The sequence below is a fragment of the Accipiter gentilis genome, chromosome Z (genome assembly GCF_929443795.1).
Source record: "Accipiter gentilis chromosome Z, bAccGen1.1, whole genome shotgun sequence".
In the NCBI taxonomy this organism is placed as follows: domain Eukaryota; kingdom Metazoa; phylum Chordata; class Aves; order Accipitriformes; family Accipitridae; genus Astur; species Astur gentilis.
The window spans coordinates 70948766-70964960 of NC_064919.1; the positions used below are offsets into that span (position 1 = coordinate 70948766).

The 16195-nt window shown below is 41.7% G+C and overlaps 1 protein-coding gene and 1 long non-coding RNA gene across 6 annotated transcripts in view; one reads left to right on the plus strand and one right to left on the minus strand.

Moving 5' to 3' along the window:
- Nucleotides 1-4708: 4708 nt before the first annotated feature.
- On the minus strand, nucleotides 4709-9901 carry LOC126035655 (uncharacterized). 2 transcript variants are annotated; one of them, XR_007505011.1, is made up of 3 exons: nucleotides 9768-9901; nucleotides 9350-9471; nucleotides 4709-4867 (listed from the first exon to the last, which is right to left on the minus strand). It is a non-coding gene; the product is annotated as an uncharacterized LOC126035655 (long non-coding RNA). The 2 variants fall into 2 exon arrangements; XR_007505012.1 differs by lacking the exon at nucleotides 4709-4867 and adding an exon at nucleotides 6106-6188.
- A 139-nt stretch (nucleotides 9902-10040) lies between these two features.
- EMB (embigin) overlaps nucleotides 10041-16195 on the plus strand; it is a 34635-nt gene continuing 28480 nt past the window's right edge. For 2 of the 4 annotated variants that reach the window (XM_049794381.1, XM_049794380.1), the window contains exons 1-2: nucleotides 10041-10544; nucleotides 15506-15592. In XM_049794381.1, the coding sequence (XP_049650338.1) occupies nucleotides 10457-10544; nucleotides 15506-15592 (175 nt within the window). In that variant the 5' untranslated portion in view covers nucleotides 10041-10456. The remainder of the gene's footprint in view (nucleotides 10545-15505; nucleotides 15593-16195) is intronic. The other 2 variants (XM_049794379.1, XM_049794382.1) reach the window with 2 other exon arrangements.

Below are 16195 nucleotides of genomic sequence, written 5' to 3' on the forward strand. Positions count from 1 at the left end.
CATGGACTCTGGGCTAGAGTCGACCATTCCTAACAGGACAGTGAATCACACACTACCGTTTAGTATGATCCCAAGCACGTTCCTGCCTGCTCTCTGATCAATGCCTACTGACAGTAAAGCTGCCAGCTCAGAGACGCTGTGAAGAACTTAATGCATGTTTCCTACAAGCCAGTTTTCTGTGCCTGTAGTTCACAACCTGATAGTATTCTACAGACAGTATTCTCCCTCTAGGTCTATATAAGAATAGTGATAAGGAAAAAAATATTATATAAACGTAGCATTAAATGGATGATATATTTCTTATCTCATCTTCTCCAATAAGAAATACAACTGTATTCTTCTTCATTCAGATTATACTCATATGCACAGACACAAAAAATTGCAAAAGCTATTACAGGTAGGTAATGCCAAGAGAGTAAGAAATAAACATGAAGTTGATAAACATTATTCCCTAGTTTCTGCTGTAAGAGTGAAAAAGTAGCAAACACTGCACAAAGGCATCTGAGTAAGAGACATAAAAGTGCTACTTGATAGCACTGCTGTTCTCAGTAGAAATCTTCTGGAAAAATGATTGCTCAGTTCCCAGAGAAATCCAGTCCTTTCGCGAGGTATCTCCCTTTTGTACTTTGCTTCCTTTTTAAAAGCCCAGAAGTTTAATTTTTTGAACTACAGAGGATGACTGTTTAGGACTAAATGTGGACAGTCATACTGTGAATCAGATAAGCTGCATACTTGGCATACAGACAAAGAACTGGAAACGGTGATGTTTCCGGCTTCAGTTGACTTCAGGCTGCCATTACAAGATCCTGTCTCTTTTGAAAAGCTCTGAATGTGGGGGTTTTTTGTGTGTTACACAATGTTACGCAGTATGTGTTTTAGGAAAAATGTAGACAGTGAAAATGTCCCCCTTTCTTCTGACATAGTTATACCACCAAAAAGTACATGAAGACATTCACTTTTTTTGCAAAAAAAGTGTGAAATCAGGTAATTGAAAGGTCATCACTCAGCCTGTTAATGACATTAAATTAAGTGTTGTATGGACCATATCATATTCCTTGTTACAAGCCCATCTAGAGATGGGCTTTCCTTGCAAGGATCTCTGTTTCTCTAGTAATAACACCTGTATTGCTTCTGCCCAAGACATCACGGAGCATGCTCTAAAGGTCTGCTGAAGAGTGCAAAGGTTTTCAAGAATGAATACGTAGCCTAAAGGGGAAACTGCCAAAAAAGTAATAAATGCACATGAGTAATTTTTTCTCCTACTAGGAAGGAAAGATGCGATTCATGCCGTTTCAGTGGGCAGAGCAACCTGTGCAGCACACAACAGCTGTAAAAATGAGTGTACTATCATGAGAGCTGCCTTAGAACTGGTTTCTCTTTCACTGTTCAAGGATGAGGCTGCAGACAAGCTGTAGAAACAGTAATGAATTATGCTGCACTGATAAACTGGGAGGTACTAGATGATGTCCATACCCATGTAGAACCACAGAATCATAGAATGGTTTGGGTTGGAAGGGACCTTTAAAGGTCATCGAGTCCAACTGCCCTTATCAAGATTCAGTGGAACACTGACTAAGACAGGCGTGCGATAAGAGGATCATGTATTTTCCAACCACTCTAATCACAGATTTCTGGCAGTGACTTCTGCAATCCAGATTTATTCTCCTGTTTTCCTACTACTAAGTTTAATTAACTTACTGCATGGAGGTCATGGTCCCTGTGTGAAGTACAAACTATTTAATGTTTACTTTAAAAAGTAATTAACACCTCCACTACCCCTGGCTTGATGCATTGTAATAGTGAGGCATGATCATCCTCAAGGGTGTATTATCAAGAGAAGGAAAAAACCTTAAAGTAATTTATAATCAATAAGCTTTGTTTTAGCAACTTTGTGAGAAACTTTAAATAATTTTATAAAACTTTCAAGCATGTTTAAAAGAAGTGTGTACCAGTAAGAAAGTGTAACTGAAGTTTTATTTCTGGTTTGAGTATCCCAGGACAGTTCAAATGTAGGAGTGAGCACACCACTTTTACATTAAAGCTGGACAGTTCTTATCTGTAAAGCCTAGAAAAGATACCTCTGTGAGAAGCTTCAGCTTAAAAAATATGGGTTTTCCTAGTTGATATACTACATTAGCTGTAAGTCCAGGAGACCTGTAACCATCAAGTTCTAGAGATTTACAATCAAATCCCTTGCAGAAGTCCTAGAGCATAATAAACCTGTTGCAAAACAGCAGTTTTTCAGGTCACTCATACTTGAAATCTAATTTCCAACATAATGCCAATGTGTAGAAGTGCTCAAACATTCACTTGCATCAAAATCACCGTGTTCACACATCTGTCTGCAGTCTCAGATACTCACCTTGCAACCTGTGCTGTGTGTTAGAGGGGGCAACTCAAATTCTTCCCAAGCCAAGTCCAAACATGCTGTCTGTACAAAGGGCATGGCTTGCTCTCTCCTAAAAGAAAGACGAGTAATAAAACAGGTCAGCATGGAATGCCTCTGACTTTTTCAGTGCACCCCGAGTAGCCTTTTCTATCTACTCAGCTTTATCCTGGGGAATCAAAAAGAACCTGGCACAGGGCAGAACAAGCTAGAAAAGAACAGTCAAGTGTAACACTTTTCCTGGGTTATCTCAGGTGAGTCACTTAAGTGTCTCACTGGAGTTAACATACCCACAAGGCTGATGTGAGGACAAAGACATTAAATGTTGTCCAGCATGGGAATAGGGTCCACATGGAGAGATCACATGACAGACTTGTTTCAAACACTATGAGAAATCAGATAGAGGAATATATGTCATCTACTCAGAATAACTCAACATCCTCACAGTAGACCAATTTACATTTTTCTCTGAAACCTTATTTTCCAGTAAATAATTATGCAACCCTTAACAATATGCTTTGTAAAGTCTTACTGATGTCAGATGTAATTATTCTTATTATTTATTCTTATGTGAGTTATTTAAAAAAACAACAAAATTATTTTTTTCTTCTAAGAAGCTGTCTCAGTGTTACTAGCTCTAACTTACGGCTGAATTAATCAAAGTGCAATAACTACAACAAACTAATTCTTATACTAAACCCTGAAATTTTACAATACATTTTACTATTGGTTCCAGTAACTCTCATAACCAAAAGAAGGTGAAAAGCTGCAAAGGAAGCTGGAACACTGAAGAATGAAAAACCTGAAATAAATTACAAAATCTGAAATAAACTTCATAGGTTAGCTAGGATAAGTTGATATCAGTTATTGTTGAAAAACTTTACGTTACCTTTGTAGATTCTTTGTGGATTTTTCACTACTGATATATTCTGCACGTCCTTCTTTTCATGAGGAATCTTTTTTTTTTTTTTTTTTTTTTTTTATAATGTAAGGTAAAACTCAGAGTAAGTTATCTTTGCATAATCCTTCCCCAGCTTACTGCGTGCAGAAGTATTTGGAAATATATTAACAACTCCTGAATCAGACCTAAAAGTAAAGACTACTTATTAAGGTTCTTTTTCACTTTGAAATTCACATTCTACACACTAATATATTTTAGACTTCTTTCACTTAAAAATACATGGGTGGGGTTTTTTTCCCTTGGAAATATTGATAACATTGTCCAAGTTATATTATAACCCTGATGAATCCTTTGTGGAAATGCCTCGCAGAACAAACCTGCTGTTAAAAAGTCACCTTCAGAAGTTCATCTTTGAACCCTTCTAGTGTGACATAAGCTCAGCTGAAAAAGGCATTTTAACTCCATTATTACCAGTGTCAAATAAAATTTATGTATTAATAGGACTAAAAAGATACATATGATGACTGTCTCAGAGCCCAGTAGTTCTTCTCTCACAGACCTCACTGGACACTTCTAATGGGGCGGTTTACAGCTCTGGATGAAAATGTTTCCCATGCAGAAGTGAAGAGTGCCTACCACTTTAGGCGTCAGAGAAACTGTAGGATTATGATACACAATCAGACTGAAAAAGCCAATAAGGGAAAATGGTTTTGTACAAATAAGTATTTCACAAATTCTAGACATGCAAAGCCTGCCTTCTGAAACTCCTTATTGCAGACAGGTAGGTTTCTTTATTGGAGTTCTCGTGGCTTTCCTTCTTTTGTCTGAACTCTGTTTGCTACACGCTGTTTCCGCTTCTCCAGGCAAAGTATTTCCAGACTGGAAAATAATCAATTTCTGAAAGAAGCTCTTCCACATGCAAAGAACTAGAAATGTTTTCAGGCTGTTTTGTTTTAGAATGGTGTTTTCTTTCCCACCCAAAGAAAAATATCCAAGACCACCTCTCTCTGGACCAACATACTTTTTTTTAATTAAAGTACTAAGCTATTCAGTTCTGAGTATGCATCATTTCCGAGAGTATTTAAATAGTTCTGTACCTGTTGCATAAATGTTGTGTTTGGGTAAATTAAAAGCTATGAGAATTATCACTGTGGTTTACCCTGAAACTGAATTTTCTCTTTAACAGAAATAGTAAGGTACAAGAAACATGGGTAAATTCCTGTAACATGCAAATTCTAGGGTACATTTGCTTGCACTGTCTTAGACAGCATGGTTCTGCAAACACGTATACCAGTTCTTAAGTTTTAGGAGAGTGAATATTCACGTTCACTCAGGGTCATTACTGTTAGGCATTTCTAATGCATACAGACTCAGGGCTCTGCCTCTGTGCTGATGAGGTCAGGGATGTATCTTACCTGTGTTCTGCAAAGTTATGAAGTGATCAAATGACAGCATAGTTCTTCCCACTTCAGTTCTTCAGTTTTAGCTATGATAACTCTACAGCCAGGAAAAGTGCTGAAGATTTTATCACAACTTTTGCAATCCTTCTTCTTTCTTTTTTCTGCTCCCTTCCTGGAGTCCTGTGATTTCAGGAAAAAAACTTAGCTTTCATTTAAGAGAGAAAAGAATTAAAAAGCAAAAGAAACTGTTTAAAAACTCGGGATTTTGAAATTACAAATAACAGTTTCAGTTACATAGCTTTCTCCACTTTTTTCCTGAAGGCCTCTTTTCTCTCTCTAAAATAATACATAAGACTAGAGGAAAAGCAATGTTGAAGGTGAAAGGATGCTGTTAGAGGTAGAGTTTCTAAAGTTTACTGAAGTTGACTAATAAACACACGGAGTGGTGTTTAACTTGAATTACTTCCCTCCAGCAGGAATATGATCAATAAGGCTTAGGCCACTTTACTTGTTATTTTTTTTACACTGTCTTATCTTCAGGATTACAAACGTATTTCCAAAACACAAACCACAGCAGAGGAAAACCATAGAACAGGTCAGCAGAATGAGTCGAAGTCTACACTCTGTCACCACACCCACAAAAAAACAGAAAAGCATTATCTTGTGCAGCACACGCGTTACTTCCCCTGTAGAGCAGGAACCCCACATAGCCCAACTTCAATGAGGTAAACAAGCCCTGTTTCACCACACAACTTAGTGCTCCCACTTATTGCTGCTAGTAACTGAGCAAGTACAGTAGCAGAATAGAGAAGCCTTTCCTGTATAGTTTATTGTATACAAGGCCTCTCATGTTTTTTTAATCTTTGCAACAAAAGAGAAGCTATTTTTAAGAGTTTGAAAGGTTGGAAAATTAAGAACTCATGAAAAAGAAAGACTTACCAAAGGTAATCTTATTCCTGATATTAAAGCAGTAGGTGAGACTGCATGCCCTCAGCATAATCACAATTACACAGAGTAATTGTTCTGAAATTGTATTCAGATCACAGGCTAGCTTACGTATACCAAGTACACTACTATAATGAAAGATACTATGTCCCTCAAAGTCTGGTCTTTCTTATGACATTTAAAATGTTTTCTGCACATTTTGAAGTAACAGCTTGCAAAACAAACCCTGTGATGGGGTGGCATGCATTGGTACCACAGTGAACTCTATTTCTACATTAAACTAACAGATTGTAGGAAATTTTAGCTGTCTGTACATAAGTTTTCAATCTAAATTGTGTTTTAAACAAAATACTATTTTTCCATTATATTTTCCAATTAAAAAAGTCAGTTTTGTTCAGGCTTTGGAGGGGATGGAGTGGGGGTGGCACAGGCAGAAAACCAGAACAAACTGTTTGCCAAAAATCTTACTTGGCTGAGTTTCTGGTTGCCAGTTCCTGATGATGGTGTGTTTGTCATGCTCTTTTCTGAGCAGAGCCATGCTGCAACATCTGCAACCCTGCACAAAATCAAACCCCACACAATAACAATCAATATTGTATCTTGTATGATCAGTATTGCCAATCTCAATAAGTGGTACTGGCAGCAAACAGATTTTTAAGAAACGTGTTTCTAAAGCACTACAGCCCAAATTTTTGTTTCATCAACAGCTCAGATCTTAGAACATGACATCAAACATTTGATAAATGGCAGAATTCTCAATAGAGATTATATGCTTAATCTTGCAAACTGCCTTTGAGGAGGTGACAGGAGATACTGGGATTTACAGCCACTCAGCAGGATGCAGACATTGCAGAGTAGGCAATTGCAAAGTATGCAGATTGCATAATCTGGCCTGTAATTTTAAATCCAGGTCAGTTTAGTTAAATTCTTCAAAGAAAGCAAGCAAAGATAAATGTTTCAGGAAGACAACAAAATTCCATTTTTTAGTCTTGTACTAGTATTCAGTATATTGCTTTGGGTCTCAAACACATGCATTCTGCATTGCTTTTTTGTTTTATTATTACCTGTTACCATAGAATGAGGAACCCCTGGAGAAGTTGTGTAGCATCTACTCTGGCACATCATTTTGATAGCAGTCCATAGATTAGTAACACATTATCTCCTGGCCTTGCAAAATTATCTCCTGGCCATGCTTGCAAGACATTTCTGAAATAATTCTAAATTGTTTCTCCTATTTCCCACTGTTTATTTTTATGCTTTTCCAATTAAAAATTTCACACCCATAAACAAATGTCTCCTCATTAAAGTTCCTTGAATGTTAGAAAAACCTAGCTAGAGTCTAATAAAGCCTGATGATTCAGCTTCAGATACTGAAAGCTGCTAAGCACCATCCCTGAAACATACTTGAACTGCCACCTCAAAGATTTCAGTCCCTTTTGACTGTTGCTTCCTTTTCCCAGTTCTTCTCACATATGTGTTAGATAGCTTTTCACAATTTCAGTGGATTTTATAAAAAGCAAACCTCCAGCCAAGGAAACTGCTGGATCAGGTATGTCCTTTGGTTATTTTACTATTTTAGTTATTAACACAAATAAATGAATACCAAAGACGGGGCTTTGAGAACATAGACTTGGTTGTTGGAGAAAAAGAGCTGTTGGAGAAAAAAATTATCATCCAGATTTTTCTTGCGCCAATAATCAACATGTCATAGCAATTTTCAGAGTTTCATTTACTTTCCTTCTACCATGAAAAATTTTGGCAAAGATCTTCCAGATTAATAAAGCAGCAATTTGCCTTTATCAGAGGTTTTATTAAATATAAAAAATTTTCTTATAAGCCAGAGTATGGTTCAACATACAAATCCTTGTTCCAAAACAACCGTCACATTTGCCAAGTAATTACCATGTGAGAATAACTCAAAGTTTCTCTCTGGAAGTGAGAGAAAAGAATTAGCTCAAGAAAGAAGAGGAAAATATACTGCATGTAAAATTAATAGATGGAACAGATTAGTCATCGTATGTCAAATTTACATACAGATACTTTTCCTGAAATTCCTAATTACCCACCAGTGTTTCCAAATGCAAGTAAATAACGACAGCTGATTTTTTTTAATATCCCCAATATTCTACTTTCTCATAGCTTGTTATCACTAACCTTATTATTTCTGAAATCTTTCATTCCTATGCTTTCAATGATCTACCAAATCCAGCAGCAGTACTTGGGGAATAATCTAGTACTAGCATATTATTACGGTAAGGCAAACTCTGGAGCACTGAAACCCTTAAAGGGCTGTTTGGTTCTCTGCTCGATCAGTTCCTCTAAATTCTGCTTCCTCTTTGCCTCTCCCCCTTCCATTGCTTTGTGGCTTCTGTACCTCACACCATGAGTATAGGGAACAACACCTCCCTCAAGAGTAGTTTAATAATTGGGTTTTTTTCTCCCATGCATCATTAGGTAGGTGTGGGTTGTACTATTAGCAGATGACAAGCCCTGAAGAAGAGCTGAGAAGGAATCCTGCGAAGGTATTCATCATGTCTTCAGACTGCTTTGATGCTCTACCCAAGATGACTTGGTGGGAAAGACAGAAGCCAGTCCTATACAGGACATAATGTCAAGTCACTCAAAACAAATCATCTCCATTAGAACCTCTACAATTTCCACTGAGCAAAAACTGATAAAGCTACAGCTAGGTCCTATATCAGACTGTCCTATCAGCTCCATTCCTGCCAGCTGGCAAAGTGCAGCCATAGATTTCTACATTGACTTGCCCCACGCTAACCCATCCATGTGGTTTCCAGGTGGATAAAATCCTCCTCACCAAAAGGTACTGCATACCCAACTGCTAAATCAGGTGAACATGTTTTCTTTTCATCCGTTCCAGGGAGAGCTAACTGGAACTACAAACCAGCCCCTTCATATCTGAAGGCAGTCGACATACCCTCTTCTTCCCCCTGCCCCTCCTCCTCCCCCAAGAGGTAAGTGTCTTCAGGCCTAACTGGTTCAAATAAAACAGCTTTCAAGCTCCAGCCAACTTTTTTCCCATTAAAAGCTGAAGATCTTCTGCCATTCCTAAACAGCCTTATCTGACTTGGATTGTCTCTCTGAATGCCATTGCTCTGTGCAGTTGTAGCAGGCTAACAGATTAACAGAGCTCTGGGTGTTCAGTCTCTCCTCAGAGCACACTGGTACTGACTGTCTATCACACCATGCCACAGGTTGCAGCTCAATTTCAAAAGCAGTGGATTTACAGCTGTATAGGCGTCACTGTACATTGACTGCTCATACAAACGACTTCCTACTTTTTGTACATGAGCTAACCAACCTCAGAGGTGGAGCACAGAAGGCTCTATCCCCTTGCTCCAAGTATATGAAAGGCATTCATTCTTTCAGCAACAGAAAAGGCTCCTCTCTATACATGGTCCCATTTAGCCAGCAGGAATCCTGAGTCTTCCTGTGACACACAGTAAAGGCTTAATGAAACAATCCTGTTCCCAGTCTCTTACCATGAGTTATACTTATGGGGAGGTTTTATGATGGCCACTGTACTGCTACTGGAGGACACGGATGGCAGCATGAATATGTGCCATGCTGGAAAAATCAACACACAGGGCATTTGACTTCTGCTCCAAATAAAGTCCTACACCTCTGCCAGCATGGGAGAGCTAAGATGATGTAAAGGCTTAGTTGCAGTGACCTTTTCGCATTGTTGATACAAACCTTATACACAATTCAACTTTTGTGTTAGCTGAAGTAACTGCATCTTAGCAGGAAGGAAGAAGCAGCAAGCACCCCATTGTGGAGACTCTCCTTCAGAGAATACCACCCTGCCAGATTTTATCCTGAAAAAATCCAAATACAGTTATCAAGCAACCAACTGAAATGCACAAATATTTAGATACAGGAGTGGTTTACTATACGAGTACTTATACATATAAGCTGAAACAGTCTAAGCAACTAAATTGTGATTTTAAAGGCGCCAAGCGGTAGCCAAAGTCCCAAGATGAGTTTCTTAGAAATGGTGCTCCCTGGGTATTGCTGCCTAAGCCAGGAGATTTAGAAAAAAAAAAAAAAAAAGAGATGTAAAAAGCCGGCAGCTCTCATACAGTATAACCCAGCTGGCCCTGGAGCCACTGACCCTCAAAGCTGGTCTCTCCAGAAGATCACCAGCCAAAGGGCAGAGACAGGCTGCGCTCTGCCCGAGGCAATCTTCTCTAGGCAAACCCTTCCTTCCAGAGCCAGCTGCCTCCGAGGGTCGGTCGAGCCGAGGCAGTCCTGCTGCAACAGCTGCTTTTGGCCAAAGACACGACACGGCACGACGCGACACCCCTACGCGCTCTGCCCCGCTTCCAGGTATCCCGGCCAGGCTGCGAGCCGGACCGGCTGCGGGGGCCCCTCTCCAATTAGCCACCGGTGCTCACCCACGCCCTTCCTTCCTCCCGCCGCATAAAGCCCGGCGGGGCCGCGCCGGCTTGCCACCACGCTGGCGGCGGCACGTCCTTCCCGTGAGTGAGTGAGGGAGTGAGTGAGGAGGAGGAGGAGGAGGAACGGTGCTGCCTGCGGCGGCTTCCCGGCCTTTTTCTGCCGGTCCGCGCCTGACGCTTGCCCTGTTCGTGGATTCGGGGCCGCTCTGTTGTGGTTTTGATCCCCGTCGCAGCTGCAGCAGCCGGCTCTCCCGCAGAGCCGCTCCGGCCCGCTCGAGGCTTCCTCAGCAGCAGCAGCAGCCGCCGCCGCCGCTGCCCGCGGGCGGTGCGGGGCCGGGCCGAGCCGAGCCAGCCGCCGGCGCGGGGAGAGCGACACTGGGAGTGCGGCGGCGGCCGGGACACCATGCCTGCCGCCTTCTCCGCGAAGCGCCCGGGGCGCCTGCCGCCGCTGTTGCTGCTCTGCCTCTGCCTCTCGGGCGGGAGCCCCGCAGGTAAACGCTCCCTCGTGTCGCGGGCCGGGCCGGTCCGGGCGGCCGTCACGCCGCGGGCGAGGGCTGTCCGCCCTCGGCGTCGGGGTGGGCTGGGGCTGGGGCGGGGGGGGGGCAGGGAGGGCACCGCCTGGGAGCTGCGGCGGAGCAAAGGTCCTCCCTGCCCCGAAGCATCCCCCCGGGGAGCCCGGGCGCGGTGGCCCGGTTAGGCGGCTGCCTCTCGGCCCTGCCTATGTCAACGACTGAGGCGTTTCCTCTCCTCGGCGGCTGGGACTCCCTGGCGCTGCCTCCTCCCCGGCACCCGCTGCGGGGGCGGCTGCCGCCCCTGCCTCCCCCTGCTCTCTCGTCTTTAGCTTCAAAGAAGCAGCGTTCGGGTTTCTCGCAGGCCTGCTGGAGAGGGGGGATGCCCCTCTCCGCTGTCCTCTAACGGGCGGTAACGCGGTCGTTAGCGTCGCCTCCCCGCGCGTCTGACCGTGCTGGTGCGCAGCAGGCAGGCTGCGGTGCTGAGCCGCATCCCGCCGTGTTCCGTCCCGTGGTCTGACGCCGTCTCCTGCTTTGTGCCTCGCAAACGGGAGGATTTATGCGCCCGCAGGTGCGGGGCTTGGGTGTTGAGGCATAGTGTTCTGTGGCTGCCCTGTCCTTATCAAGTGAAGCGTGGTTTAAACCTTGAAAAAAACTCAACTCGGTAAAATGTCAGTATGCCTGGCAGGTTGTGAGGGATGTTCCTGGGAGGATTTTCTGTTGCATTTCTAAATATGACGCTGACAATCCATGGAGGAAGAGGGCCTTCAGCCTTCTGGGGCCTGTTCTTCCTCTAGTAGTTTTCAGTGGTTCAGGAGCAGGCCAGCCGCTCCTAAGGAAATAAGAGCTTTTTTTTTCTAAAGCTAGTGGGTTTCTGTTGTTAGTCCCTGTCTATGAAGCATCACAGAGTAGTACAGAATGGTAACAGAAGGAAATACCAGATTGCTCATGGGTGCTGTGCAAGATGTGATTGTTGGAGCATGTCTTGCCGAGGCTGAAAGTTCTGCCAGTGCATATATGTGGACATTATTGCTGTGGCTTTAATTAACCATCAGTGGTTTAGCCGCATTTTTGGTGTGCGATATGTAAGTAGTTACATGTTTGTGCCTCTGTTGGTCTTCCTAATACTGAGAGGAGCAATAGTGCTCCTTCTGTGATGATAACTTCTGTAGAATTTATAGTAGTTTCACATAATGTGAAAGGACAGAAGCGTTTCACAGTTCTCAAGGCTTGTTTAAAATACTGTTTTGTAGTTCTTAAAGCTCCTTTAAAATATATATGTGTGTTTATGTACACACATAAAACTTGAAGTCTTTTTTAACAGTTTATTTCATTGATCAAAAAGTTTTGTGACTTTAAATGGCCTAATATTTGTAGGAACATGTGAGTCACATTATGGCAAGTTAGCCACATGATATTTATTTTTGATGAATATTACTGCCGAAAACCGTACCTAATGGTGGTTGAAGCAATCCTAGGTTTATATAAAGTCCTTGGTGAAATTATATCCTCTTCTGAAAAAAAACCAAAACAAAACTAAAAAAAAAAACCAAACAAAAAAAACCACAAAAACATTTTCATGATGATTTAAATGTGAGGAAGAGTATTTTACTTTTGCATTGGTTATTAACCAAATGTGCAAAAAGCTAGTCAAAGCACAGGGACTAGCTGCACAGGTGCAGCAAGGAAGTTCATGCTTCCTTGGAGGGAGGAGAACTAAAACTGTCTTCTAGTGAAGCCCAGAAATGGTGTGCACTCTGGGGATGTGGGAGTTCAGCAGGTTTCTTCAATCAAAAGAAATGCTTGCAGTAAAAGTGACCAGGGGGAGTACTAGGTGCACAAGGACTAAGTTGCAGAAAGGCGGGTTGCATAGCCTTCTGCAGGTGGTCAGGCAGATACCACGAGGCCTCTTAGATTTTTATTTGGAGATAAGCAGCTTGAGAAGAGTCCTCATTATTCTGTTAATTTTATCTTTCAGTCTTGTAACTATTTAGTTGTTGTTTTGAAAAATTTAAGCCATCACTTACAATCTGTATTGAGTTGAGGGTGATTTCTAATTAAGTATCAAAACGTCGTTCTTCAGAGTTTGCTGCTTCATCTGGTTACTGTTGTGGTTGCCTAGTTTAGTTGCAGCATGTGCTGCCAGATTCCTTTAGGAAAAGCAAACTCAATATCTCATCTCTCAGCTTCTGCTTCTAAAGATACCAAGGAGTTATGTGAGTAGAGGATACACCTAATTTCTTACAGACTTTTCTTCCAGGTTGGATTTTTCTGGTTTGCCCAGAGGGAAGGTCCTCTATCAGGGCATTTGGAAGTCCTTCATGTGGCTCCTGGTGCCTCAGGAGAGCTCAGCCTGCAGCTTTCCCCTTTTCTAGGGGCACTAAGAGGTTCTGGCAGCTGGTGTTAGATGCTACTGAATGCTTGTGTGCTTGCATAGAGTATAAAACTGATATTAAATTAATTGACATTACATTAAACATGAAATGAATGTTAAATTCAACCAAGTTGTATCTCAACCTTTTCCTATTCAGCTACTTTTCTGGCTGAAAAAGAGAGTGAATAGATTTTAAAGCCTGCAGTGGCTCTGGTGATGACCAGTATGGTACATCTGCACTTTATCCCCCAAATATTGGCTGCAGCAGGGAGCAGAAGTAAGGTAGAAGAATAAGGGAATGACCTCATACTGTCTCATCTACTCCTTCCTGTGTAAAGATCGGGGAACAAGAACTTGGCAAGCTACCACACTATTGATTAAACCTGATGCAAATCAATTGTAGGCTAAGGCATGCAGCCATGACTCAATAGTTTCAGAAGTTATTCCACTTGACTTGTTTACATCACTGCCTGGCTTGATGACACTAATCATGCAGTGCTGGGTCATCTTGATCTCTGATGCTATTCAGCAGGTGTATATGAGAGGAGAAGAGCAGTGCGATGTTATATCTGTGCTGTGTAGTTTGACATATAGACAGATAAGAGCCAAGAACTGGAAGCGGTGGTGACTAGAAATAATGCTACTTGACTGCTTTGCCTGGGTATGTGAATCAAGGAAAAAAGCCAAGATGAGAACCCTGTTAGTATGCAAACCACACTGTAGGTTACCTGCCTTCCTTGCAGAGAGATAACAGAGCTGGTGTACAGCTTGGCACCGGCACCTTCTAAATTTATCATCTTTGGGGATTTTAATTACTGTGCAGGTGATGCATCTACTAAGCTGACACAGTCAGGTGATCCGTGACATCCTTAGAATGCCTCAAGATGCTGCAGATATAAAAATTCATGGACCTTTCTTCAACCTTACCATGAATATCAGATGCATAATAGCTCTCCCTGCTCTCAGCACCTGTGTCAGGCAGAGAATAAGACTCAGTCTTCTTACTGCCTGGGTCATAAGCCAGCAGATACTCAGACAGAACAGATTTCTTAAGTTCTTTTCCTGGGTGAAGGGCTGGGAGGGAACACTTGGCTGTGGGACCAGTGGACTGGTATGAAAAAGTATGAAAAATTAAGAGCCTGTTGTTAAGAACCACTAATGCTTAATTTTTAAATCATATCCTTCAAATACCTTGTTTTACTCTTGATCCAAACTGGTTGAAGTATGATAGGCAGATTGAGAAAGCAGATGATGCAAGCTGGACGTGATTGACATAGTTTGGAGTAACTGTGTGCCAGAGGTGTCAGTGGGAGAGTCTGTAGGTCATCTATGCCCATAGTGCTGAAATGGGGTAGGAGTGTTAGTAGTGTTGTTCGCTTGTAGGCAGGGTGCTGACTTCACCTTCTGCTGAAGGCACACAGTTCTCAAGAATTTTGAATGCACTTGAGGTATGATGTAGCTTTCCACTTTTCATCTATGCTTGCTGCTGTCTTGGATGTCTAGCAGAGCTTACTACCCCTCCCAGACTTCAGTTACAACTGCAAGACATGTGTTATCTTTTTCTCTGTGTAACTACTGGCCAAATAGTTTAAAAGCTACTAATGTGAGATTGCAAAGAGTTTGAGGAAGAGTGCGTCTTGCTGCTATGTCGGTAGAATATGTCCTGGAATATCTAAGCATGTGAATTACCTAAGCAGTGTTTATTTTATGCTAACTAGTTCTGCTACCCAAATGTGGGAACAGAAAGGAAGGAGCAAATGTCTCGATTTTTATAAAACATCTAGGGACCTTGAATTCTTAACAGAAGAGTGACACAGCAACATATTCAAACTAAGCAAGTCTTCTTCCTCTTCCCCTGCTGTCCTTTCTCTAGTCAAGCACATAAAGCAAAACTGTAGAGTGTTGACTGGCTCTTACACAAACTGTATTATAGGAGCAGAATCAATTTGCAGTGGTGTTAAGGAAAATGGAAATAGTCATTAGTATTACTTGGTGAAGTCCATGTTTGACACAGATGCCTTTTGTTTTGCTCACCAGGGTGATAATAGAAGGAAAGGAGGTTGTTCACTGCATCACAAAACAGGCTAGACATGTAAGGTTGTAATGAGGTCCTTACTCTATTAGTGAATCTGCTAATCTATGTTTAAAAATAATCAGCTAGTGTCAGTGTCATAAGCTGTAGTGGTCTAAGCCCAGAAACAAGACAGGATTTGAGTAAAGTGTAACTTTATACAGGTTATAAAGTTTATAGGTCTGCCCGAATATTCTGAAGAATGGCTTTGCCTGACTACAGAGTAACTACAGGAAAAGATCTGTATACAGAAATTAGAGGTCAAATAAATACTGCCTCTGTTCTTTAATCTTTTCTTGCCTAAAATAAGCTAAAGAACTAATGAAAAGTAATTCTTGCACATTTTGCTTCTATATGCTCAGAACTTGAGGGGAAAAAAAAAGGAGGTGGTAGGCTGAGGTGAAGAGGTTCTGTTTGAATTCTTCTCATGAACTAAATGCTTCTATACTCAGTTCAACTCAGAGAATAAAGTTTCTTTAAACCTTTTTTCCTTTTTAGATGCAACTATGACAACACAAGATGCCAGTCAGTCTCTGGCAAACTCTTTGACTAAGATGCAAGCTGGATTTACTGAATCATCTCCGGGTAATTGTTTCATTTCGGCACACCTAAAGCTATAATACTTTTTCCTAGTGATATTAAGTCACCATGTAGAGTTTACATTTTCATACTAAAGTCTTTGGAAATAAGATTGTGATGTCTCGGAACAGAAGTAAATATATCATCTATGCCTTTTGAAGCTACTGCAAGAGCTTAAGTGTTGTAAGCATTTCAAGGACTGTGGAGAAAGCTAGCCAACTGCCAGTTGTGTGATCTGTTGCCCTTATGCATATATGCCATAAAAGCAGGCAATGACCCTGGAGGTGGGACAATTCCCAAACAAGAACCATTTCAGGAAGTTCTGTTCTGGCCACTAACACCTGACAATTTTCCATGTGAGGACTCCTCCTTATGCTCTTGTGTTAGTGAAAGGTGTAATAATGCCCGTGCATCACTGTGCCTGCTAGCTTCATCTATCTATTTTTTTAATTATGGATGTGTTAAAACCTTCTGTTGTCCCCACACTTCATTCACCATATTCTGGATCTTAACTGTGGTTTTGATAGGGAGCAGAGAATAGGTTCTAGGCAGGAGAAGAAACCAGTGGTTGTTGATTCCACCTCTCCTTCCTCCATAAAGATTAGAGAA